The following is an 11,301-nucleotide window of genomic DNA, read 5'->3' as shown; positions in this document are numbered from 1 at the left end:
TTCTCAAAGTATTTACAAATAAAACCATTTTGTGTAATTTTCTTGGAAATGTCTTTGAAATTGTGATTTTAGAAGCATTTCTTTATTTTCATTTTCCCAAAATCGAAAGGCGAATTTTTCAGAGACACTTCCTTGCGCCGTGAAGTTGGCCGGTAATGGTGAGAATATCTCATCTGCCATACCACAACAACACCACTAACTTCACGTTGGTTTGGGTGAAGCAAAAAAATTCGCTCTTGCTGTGAAAAATTATTGAAAATCTCCAAAAAATCATTGGAAAAACTCTGGAAAATCCCGTGTGAACTTGAGAAAAGGTCGTGGGTTGTGTGAAAAGTGCACGGAAGAGTGTGAAATTGCTGTAAAATTGTGCATAAAGTGACCCGAAAGTGGACAATGCGAGTTGTTTTCGTGGTGCAAAAGAAAAAGATGGTCGCGAGTTTCTCTGCATGAAGACTTTTCCCAATTTTCCAAGCATTTTTTTTTTGACTAAATCCACCAAGCATTTTGCACATCTAGCTGAATTTTCGTGTACCCAGTGAGATTGAGCTTGAAGGGAAATTATCAGCGGCGTAGGAAAATTCCCGGATTTTCCGTGGCAGGAGCTGCGAGTTGCGGTGTTGCTTTTGAAGATTTTGCGACGAATATTCTCTGAAAATTATCCATTCGGTGGCACGGGGAGCCGTAGCTGGGAATTGCCGCAGGCATAGCCAGGTAGCAGGATTAGCTATCCGTGCTAGTTGTGACGTCGTCAGTGTGGGAAAAAAACAATTTAATTGCACGTAAAATAAATCTGCAGCCGCCATCTTCTGTCCATCAATTTGGAGAGACTCTTTCCTCTTTCTCTGCATCTTCCGGGCATCGTCGTCGCGCCAAATCACTCAATTCCATCAACAAGCACCTCATCAGCCACCCAAAGAATCAACCATCGTCCATGTTTTTTGTGGGTGTTGCACATTAAATGGATGTTGAAGCGCTCTGAGCAAAAGTAATTGACTTTCTTCCTGAAAAACAAAAAGTTCTTTTCCCCAAAAAATCTCTCCTCACATTTCTCTGGATCCTCAAGTGTTGTCTCTAAGAAAATCATCCCTCTGAGAACAAAAAAAGTGCTAAAAAAATAATAATTAGTGATTAAGAAACATTCTCCATCCTCCCGGAAAGATAAAAACAACAAATTCCAGTCTTCAGCAACTTCTGACCAAAGTAAGTAACATCAGGGATGAAGTAATTTCCATCCCCATCCGGGAGCTTTGTAGGTGCGAAGAGAGAGAAGAAAAATTGAGACAATTGTGGGTGTTGGCTACGGAAATTTTTGCCCTCATCAAACAATGCACATCTCGGTGCTGAAAACAGCCTTGAGAAGTATTTGAGTGAAGGAGAGGAAAAAGCAGTCGCGAGTATTCTGCAAAAGCAAGTTATATTGCCCCCCATGATTCTCTTTGTATCCAAGACAAATCAATAAATTCCCTCCCGAAATTGTCTCGATTTCCTTCAAGCACCATCAATGAAGAAAAATTCCTCAAAAAATGTATTTTTATTAAACAAGAAATTCTCTTTCTAATTGATTTTCTTCTGTTCTAATTGTTTTTTCAGATCAAATGGGGCTGCACTGGAGCCTAAGGGATGACTGATCGCCGACGATATTCCGGTGGAGGTGAGTTTAAAGTGCCCCCAAGATTGCGCTGAATTTTACAGAGATTAGCTGATAAGGCACCCGAGAGCTCACTCGATAAGCAAATAGGTTGAAATTCGGCGTAAAAATTTGATTATTTTGCAATATTTACTCATGAGATCTCGACAGAATAATAATTTTTTGCACAGGGTGTGTCAAATTCCCCTTGAATATATTATGCTTATTAAATTAATTATTAATCGGAAGAAAGGAAATCTGTGTGGGAAAATTGGGCAGAAGTTCAATAAAAGTTTTTTTCCTGTTCTTCTCAAGCTTAGGAAATAGATGAAAATGCAGAAATGTGAAAAGTTATTAGATTATTAGATAAATAAAAACTAAATTCTATAAAAAAAAAATAAAAATATTTTTTTTTGCTGAAGCCTTTTTTTTTTTGAAAAAATCAGAAAATGGAAAAGTTTTTTAGAACCTTTTAAATATCTATGTAGAAGTCCAAAAGGTTTGGACTATTAAATAGTAGGGGAGGGCGGGGCTAATAAAGTCACTTGAGGGTTTGGAAAAAGCCTAAAATATTATATTTCCTAGCTAGATAGAACAAAATGATCTGAGAAAGAGTTGTAGGGCAGTAAATTTCCTAAAGAAATGAGCTATACATTTCGTTTATCTATTTGGGAAATATGATATTTTGAGCTTTTTCCAAACCCTTAAGTGACTTTTTTAACCCCGGTCTCCCCTAAAGTTTTTAATGATCGGTCAAGCAGTTTTAGTGCTGTCCCCAAAGAATTTAGAACTTTATTTTTGTTTCTTAAAGAATTTTATTAGTAATTAGATTAGATTAGATTAGATAAGATTCAAATTAGATAAAGGGATAGATTAGATTCTGATAAAAATATTTTCTCTTCTTTTTTGAAAACTTAAAAGTTTGTTGTAAGATTTTGGCAGATATAACTTTTAAATCGTTCTGTTGTCGTTCTATAAAAGGAAAACAAAAAATTAGTTGTTCTAGAAGACAGTCAGAAAGAACTTTAAAGAGGCCTGGAAAAGTAATTTTCCTTCAAAAATACGATTAAAGGTAAGAACAAAATGTCAAAATCTTATAAGATTTTTCCCAGAATACCAAAAATCTTATAACTGATGAATTGTAAGGAAAGAAAAGAAAAGATTTTTATCAGAATCTACCTCTAATTTTCGAGATTTTGGTTTATAAGACAAAATAATGTTTTGAAAATTTTATTTCTTTAGGCGTGTTAAAAAAGAAATAAATACTTTACTGAAATTCTTTTAAGTTCTTTCTCAAAAATTAATGAAAAAGTATTGTTTTATTGTCCTTTCTGGCGTGATAAAATAGAACGATTTTAGAGCACAAATTATCAAAATCTTACAAAAGATTTCAAGTTAGTCGAAAGGATTAGAAAATTGGAAAGTTTTGTCTGATTGGATCCAAGATTAAAAATTAAATTTGATTAAGAAAGTTTTACAAACTTTGCCTACAAAATCTTTAGACGTAGGTTGTGTATATATCGGATATCCTAGAATTTATATTTTGGTCTTTTTATTTTTATTTATTTTCCTTATATTTAATCCTTTTTAGGTAGGTACATTAAGCTTTTCAGGTCCATTGGGTCATACGCTGACCCAAAGGCTCGATTTTGAAAAGGTTTTATTTTGTATAGTTATTTTATGAATATTGAGTCCAGATTAGTACAAGACTATGTCTTTACAATTCCTGATCATTTTATGACCACAAAAGGATATCCCTAAGGACTCACAGGATCAGAAAGGACGAAAAAATATAAATTTTTTGAGTTAGGTTTTTTTTCCTAAAAATTTCATATTTGAGCTCAAAGGAACCCCCAAAAATTATTTTTAGTTCCATCAGCTCGCTAGATTGATCGCGGTTCTTAAAGTGTTAAATTAGTTTCAAATTAGATAAAGGGATAGATGAGGTATGTCAAAAACCTTTCAATTTAATACCTAGCTTTTGAAATTTTAGTTTATGGGACAAAATAATAAGGTTTTGAAAACTTTCTTCCTTTAGGCATGTTAAAAAGAATTAAATACTTTACCGAAATTCCTTTAAGTTCTTTCTATAAGATTAATGAAAAAGTATTGTTTTTTTTTGTCTTTTCTAGCAAGATAATAGAACAATTTTGGAATATAAATTATCCAAATTATACAAAAGGTTTAGAATTGGTTAAAATGATAAAAAAAATTGAAGACTTATTCGATTGGATCCAAGATTGAAAATTCAATTTGATTAAGAAAGTTTTACAAGCTTTGCCCACAAAAACTTAAAACGTAGGTTAGGTTAATCGGATATCCTAGCTAGCATTTACATATTGGTCTTTTTATCCTTTTTAGGCACATTAACATAACAGTAGCCTTGATTTATGAGTGAAATTCTCTAGACAGGTTTAAGTTTTGTAGGTTAGGTTTTAGCTTTCATAAACTAGGCTTCAGTTATTTAGGCTAGTTTCAAGTTAGGACAAATTGGGGCTAAATGCATTTTTGTATGACAAATACTTTTAGACAAGATTTAGTTGGACTTGATCTGAAAAACCTGACTTTAAAATCCTGGGCGCGACCTAAAACATTAAAGTTTTTTCTTTAAAAATTAGAGCCTTTGTTTAGGAAAACTTAGGTCGGACTTTTGTAATAGTGTATTTAACTTTTTTATTTTGTTCTTCTCTTTTTAAACATTTAGTTAGGCGAAGAACTATAAGAAAGAAAAAAAAACTTTTCTAGACTTTCTTTTTTGAAGATTTTTTCCCTTTTCTTCATAATATTAATTTAATTAAAAATCTTTTGCGGAAGATCCTTGCAAGTTACTTAAACTTAGAATTCTTAAGTATATTGTAACCTACAAAGTAATCTACTATGAGATAAAGATTTCTTTGGTGTGCAAATCCACGTAATTTCTCTAAATTGTAGAGATAAGATAAGTTATGTATTGTCTCAATGTGGTGACCCTTTAAGATAAGGATCAACTTTGTAAGGTTGTGTGGTATTTACTTAGCATCATAAAAGATTTCAAAACATTTAATTTAATAAAAAAATGATTCTAAATTTTAATTTTTTCACGTAATTTCTCCAGATTTTATACAAAATTAATGTTTTTTTCTTTAATTCTATTTATGACGAATTTAATCTTTGTGAGAAATAATGTCTCTTGTGCTTCACGATGTTCTTCCCTAAAATTTCCATAGCAGCCATATTGCTATGTATGTGAACGGGCAGAAGAGACCTATTTCATTTATTGACCTTCCATTGTTTGCAAGGGCGTTTTCTGTGCTAATTTCAAAGATTTCATCTCCTACATTGAGGTACAAAAACCAAAAATAAAAATCTCATTTTACAAGTCATGAAAAAGCAGGAAAATTGTAAAGAATTTAACAGAAAAAGAATTGTTTTGAAGTTTTAAATATAAAATATTCTATAGAAGATTTAGGTGAATTTTCATTGGATAATTTTTATGTAATTTAGAAGAGTTTTATGTTGTGCAGCATATCTCATTAAATCTGCAAAGAAAACATTTCGTTTATTTTTTGTTTTTTGAGTTTTTTTTTGTTGATCAAAATAGTGAATTTGTAATAACCACCGCGATAATTTTTTGGCGCTGTGGGTGAGGAAGAAATGAGATGAAAGTATAGTTTATCATGCTCTCTCACTCTGATTCTCTCACTTATGTGTGAGAGCATAAATGTACACTACTTCATTTCAATGTGTTTGTTTGTGAATTGAAATTGTATGAGTGAGCACAATCTACATAACATAGGTAGCTAAAAACATCGAGAGAGGAATGTTTTGTTTGTTTGTGTGTTTGGAATAAATGTGTGTGTGTATGAGTTTGTTTGTTGGTAGATGTATGTTCTACAACATATTGAGAACTAACACAAAGAATGCATGACGTAAAAAAGAATATACAAAAAACACGTACATAATTGCAAAATTTGATATTAAAATACCCAAATATACAGCAACTAATTATCTTTTAAAACTGGCACTTATTTACTTTTTGTCACACAATATCAAAAATATATATATTCAGTAAAAGCTACATATATAGCGGGTCACGACAGCAAGAATGAAGCGAGACTTTTGTGACGTGTGCGTTGAATAAATAATAAAATGGTGTGTGCCAAGTTGAAATATATATTTTATTCACCGATTTTTATTGTTGAAAATTAACGGATATTAATTCAAGTGATCATGCACATTTTTTTTCATCAAATTCCCACCCACCCACTGTGAAGAGGGGGAGTTGGTGACGTAAATTGTGGGAGAGAAAATACATATTAGTTGTTTTTTAATAGATACATTACATACCTATGATGAGGAACTTTAAATGTTAATGTTTCTGTGTGTGAGTGTATGCTATGTGTTTTAAATCATGATTAAATGGTGCTACAATTATCATTTAATTGATTAAAATCACACAGAGTTATTTCTATTTTTAGTTAGCTATATGGTAGGTATATAAAGGTTAAAAATATTGCAATTTTGCGGTATGTAGACGCAAGAGGGACTGTCAAAACTAAGTGAGATAGAGATGCCATCTATATTACAAAAAAAAAATGAGTAGAAAAGAATGAGAAAGAATAAATGAATTTGATTACACCTAATAATACAAATGTAGTGGAAAATTTTTATAAATTACGTGGATTTATTTCTCTTCACCTCCTTTTATGTTTGCTCTGCTAATTCTTCTGTGCTATATATATGCACACACCTAGATATATAAACTACATAATATATAGACTAATACAATTCCGTAGAGAATTATTTTATCGCGTGGAGAAATCTTTGTGTAGGTTAAAGCGAAAAAAAATGTGATTTGATTTTTTTTCACGAAAAGTAGAGGTTTTTTTTTCATTGAGACAATAAGCAATGTTAGATTTTTTTTGTAGCTATATGTAGTCTTAAAACTACAACACTGTCTCTATGTTGAATATTACTTTATTTGGACAGGTGCTGCGGTGAAAATGGAACATTTCCAGGCCGCATTGGACCCCCGAAAGCAGGAATTACTCGAAGCTCGCTTTCTCGGCGCTCGGGTAAGTTAAAAAGAGTTTTTTTTTTTTAAATTAAATTGTACCTACAGAATGGCTTCATTTAGCGAACACAATACTTAAGAAATTGTCCAAATAATAAAACATGGAAGTAAGTCTTAAAATTTGGCTTAAACAACGTAAGCCAGATTAAAAACAAAAGATTAAACATAAAAACCTTAAATCAAGCAAAAAAGGCTTAAACCTGGATTAAAAACTTAGGCCGTTCATTAAACATTTAGGCCTATTTTGATAAAAGTAGAAATTGGCATTAAAAACCTAGGTCTGGTTTAAAAACTTGGGCAGGGCTCAAAAATCTTAAATCTTGCTAAAAACCAATGTCTAATTTAAAAAACCTTAAACTTGCTTAAATTTGAAAGATTTTAAAAAAAGAAACCGAAAAGTTAAAAATTGACTTAAAAACTTATGTCCGACTTTGTAGAGAATTTCATCCATTATCTTGGGCAATTTCTTTATAATCAGTTAACTTAACCTAATGGTAGATAATTCGTCCAATTTAGCAACCAAGCAATCTTTGAAATTTCAAGAATTTCTTTTGAAATTTTAAATTTTTCTTGGTCGCTGAATTGAAGCGAAAATTTTTATTTTGGAATAGATTGAAAAAAAAATTTTAGCAACAAATTCTGATAACGTTACTACGTAAATATTCAATAGGTAAGTCGCGGGTTAAAATATAGACGAATATTATACCCGATATAATTTTTTTTCTTAAAATATTCTTGTCAGTTTTAAACCCAGATACGTCCACGAATTTTTTTCCAGATTTTTGCAAAGTGTAACCTCAAAATCGTCTAAAGGAATCAATTCTAAACCAAAATCTTTCGGAATTTTATATAAGAATAAGATCTTAAACTCTTGATTTAAACACAGTTTATTCTTCATTTCTCTTAAAATTAAAATTGCAAAATAAGTTTTCTCTTAAGCTAAAAAAAATTCTAATTAGATTAATTTAATAATGTTCTTTAAAATCTTTTAAAAATTAAATTTAAAAATAGCATTGTGTTCGCAAGTTGAAGCCCTTCTGTAGGAATATTTAACATGAATTCTTCCGTACACATCCCATTGATTTTCTACTTATGATACGCTTTTCAAACAAAAGAGAAAAGGAATTGTTTTGAGCCGGAAAAGGGTTTTTCCAAAGTGAGGGTATTTTTTTTTTGGGTAGTCCATGTATTTGAAAATAGGCCAAAGTAAATTCATCGTTTAGAGTGCTTTATCGATTTCTTTTTTTTTCTCACAAAGCTCAACATTATTGTACTTTATATGAAAAAAAAATTCAGTCTCTCCTTATCAAAGTGAAAAAAAAATACCTTTATGTGGGAGGAAATATTTCGTCAGTACAATCGCGTTATGTGGAAATGTGAAGAAAAAAAATTCTTTATACACCGAAAATAGAGTCAGTGTGACCCTCAAATGCTCACTTTTACAATCAATATAAACTCAAAATCAATGTTTCTCCTTCGCGAGAAATTTTTCAATCACAATTTTTGTGCTATATGTGAGTGCAAATAAGTCATTTCAATTGGGGAAAAAAAGGAGGAATTTATTTAGAAGCTTACTACATTATAAATTTTTTTCTTCTATTATTATTATTTAAATCTGTGTGTGTGTTTGTGTGTTTGTAAAGTACCAACAAAAATAATTAGCAACGACGACCCTCAAGTTTTGAAATACAATGTGAATTTTATTATGCGATGAAGAGAAGTGAATCCATTCTCATGTCATGCGACAACGACGTCATGGAGTTTTCTCGAAATAATATTCTCAATGATTGTCCAATATTTCAATGAGATTGTTGGCAATGAAGCTCGATATAAACTCAAATATATACTCTTCCATTGTTTACGCGCAAAATATAAACTGATTCAATTTTTTTCTATGTGAGTTTTGTGAGGATATAATTTTTGTTTGACTCTTCTGTCACTTTTTGACAGGTGTCACCGAAGAAATGTCAAGGAAAACTAATGTCATGGAACTTTTTGTATCAAATATATTACCTTTCTTTTATTTATTCCTGAATGTTTGTGTTGGAGTGGTGATATGGAGTGAAAAATTGATTCTTTTTGTACTTTCTAGTCATTTTATGGAGTTTGAAATGTCAATAGTGACATGTAGTAATGTCAAATTTTATTAAAAAAAAAACTGTCACAAATTTGAGGTTAGTATATTCGTTGGGATTTGAAAAACAATCAAAAAATAAACTCAAAATTAATACAAAATAAATCAAAAGTTCCTCAAGCTACAAGTACAACAAAATATGCAGAGAAATATTTAGTTTGGTAGGGAAAGAAGGTGAAAATGTTGACACAAAAATTCATGAAAGGTTGACAAAACAAAGAGCTATTTAAAAAAAATATCAACATTGCATTGAGCTTATTGCGCAATGTGCAATCGAAGCCAAAGCTTTTGAAGACACATCACTTGAAATTCCTCATTCGTTGTATGTATGTAGTTTGTGGAAGCATTTGCAGTTTCTCAAATCATTAGATCATTGCATTGAGATTTATAATTATTTTGTGAATATAAGTAGAATAATTTAAAAGTGTTGAAGAAGATTAAAATGACTCAAAATGCACCCAGAAAAAAAAAAACAGAGTTGAAGGCAATTTTTCATGATTTTCTCAATATGTTGTTGGGGGGCTTTTCTTATGAAATATCCTGCTAATAGCATTTTCTTTTAACTCACACCCCACTTAATTGATCAAGTGGAAAATTTCCATTTGAAAATGCGGCACAAATAGCAAAATGGAAAAATAAAATTGTATGAATTCAGAAATTGATCTATTTGTCAAAGAAAACTAATATTTTGCGTTCTTGACCTCGAGAATATTGAGTGGGAAAAGCATAGTTTTTTTTTATTTAATTTATTTAATTAAATTAATTAATTTATTTTTTTATTTATTATTTTTATTTTATTTCTTTAAAAAGAATCATAAAAGTTTGTTGTTTAATGTGAAATTTTTCAAATTTTAGCTGTGTTTCTTTCAGACACAGCTTTTGTGTACCGAGCAAAATCGAAAGTCGTCAGATCGGGCTCAAACTTGGGATGAGCACGAATTAGGGTCCCCACATTCCAAAAAACGTATGCGCCAAAAAAATTTTTTTTCCGGCCGGCCGGATCATAAACATTAAATTGCTAGAGAACGGTAATAGATAGAGACTTGCGGTAAACGGCAAAGTTTAAAAGTCGACTGGAAGACGTCCGATTATAACGTCAAATTTTACCCCCCACCCCCCCGTCCTCCATTTTGAATAACCTCAAAATTTTGTTTTCGAAAATTTCGAACTCGAATTTTTCAAAAATGGCGACATAAATTTTTTTCATTTTTCGATATGTTATAGCTGATTTCAAGACCTTTCAAACAAAAAAAAAATTATGAAAATCTATGGATCCGTTCTCGAGATATATCCTTCTAAAGATTTCTTGGGGTATGACTTTTCAACTTTTCCCGACTTTGCGCGTATTTAAATTAATTCGCGTTCTAGTTTGCTCTCACAAAATTGATACACTGAAAGAAACACAGCTCTCGTAAGCTTGGTCATCTTACCAGTACATTTATTACCTATTAGGTTTTGTTAATTTTGCAAAAATTAAAAAAGCCAAAGAACCAGGTTTTCTGCCGTTTTCCTGGGGAGGCTGGTAGTAGTAAGACGGCGGCAGACGCAACCCGAGTTAAAGGAAATAAAATAATAATAATAATTTGCATAATTTTCGTTTTATTTTGGGATTTGATGAAGAATTTTTCATGATTATAATGATTAAATTTTCTAGCTTATTTTATTAGGTTTCTTTGTCAAGTGAAATTAATCAAAAATATGTATATAATATTATCTTATCGATTGCAACTCTGGTTGCGCGATTTTTCATGTAATTTTCTCATCATCTCTCTTTTTCTCTCTCTCTGCCTCTTTTGAGGCAAACAACTCAATCTTGTGTGCTTAAGCTTAAATGAATATGTATATAAATAATGTGTATACATATTGTATTAATATTATATATATTGGCGCAAGTATATAATTTTCAAATGAAGTTAAAAAAAAATTGTACATCGACGTGGCATTTTATCTGTGTAAAATATTATTATTGTACAATTGGCAATAGGTTGGTTGTTTAGGCTATATTGCAATATATACATTAGTAGGTAGATAAAACAGCGTAATTTTTTCAAACATAAAAGCTTACTCAGAAGAAGAAGAAAATGAAACTTAAATTCTCAGCAATTTTGTAAATTATAAGAAATAGCTAAAAGTTGAAGGAATAGAAAAAAAATAAAAATAAAAAAATGAACGAACATAATGAGAGCAGAAAGAGAAAAAAAGTTTCCAAAGAATCGTTTTCGGTGGTAATATGGAAATTTTTAGGAATCAATAAAAAAAAAATCTCTCTCTCTCAGTTCACGAGATATCGATAGCAATATAGGAGGGATTGTGATGCTACATACCTATATAATTTTATCGTATATGGAAAATGTTGAAAGAATCGATTAGATGATTGAATGCGATGCGCAATGATGTTGAGTTGAGGTGAAGCATCAGTTGGGGTACACACCATAATCTTCACAAGGTGAACTTGAATATATAGTTGTCAGTTTTTTCACCTTATTT

General features: G+C 30.9%; 1 protein-coding gene across 2 annotated transcripts in view; it reads left to right on the top strand.

The window, feature by feature from the left end:
* Window positions 1-161: 161 nt before the first annotated feature.
* Window positions 162-11,301, top strand: part of LOC129790674 (serine/threonine-protein kinase tousled-like 2) — a 98,141-nt gene continuing 87,001 nt past the window's right edge. The window contains exons 1-3 of one of the 2 annotated variants that reach the window (XM_055828318.1): window positions 162-1,200; window positions 1,591-1,651; window positions 6,596-6,681. In XM_055828318.1, coding sequence (XP_055684293.1) covers window positions 1,621-1,651; window positions 6,596-6,681 — 117 coding nt within the window. In that variant the 5' untranslated portion in view covers window positions 162-1,200; window positions 1,591-1,620. Of the gene's footprint in view, window positions 1,201-1,590; window positions 1,652-6,595; window positions 6,682-11,301 lie in introns of those variants that run through there. The other variant, XM_055828328.1, reaches the window with a different exon arrangement.

This window comes from Lutzomyia longipalpis, chromosome 2, assembly GCF_024334085.1.
Source record: "Lutzomyia longipalpis isolate SR_M1_2022 chromosome 2, ASM2433408v1".
Classification (NCBI taxonomy): Eukaryota; Metazoa; Arthropoda; class Insecta; order Diptera; family Psychodidae; genus Lutzomyia; species Lutzomyia longipalpis.
Note: the sequence above shows the minus strand (reverse complement) of the source record. Positions and strands in the feature narration are given on the sequence as shown.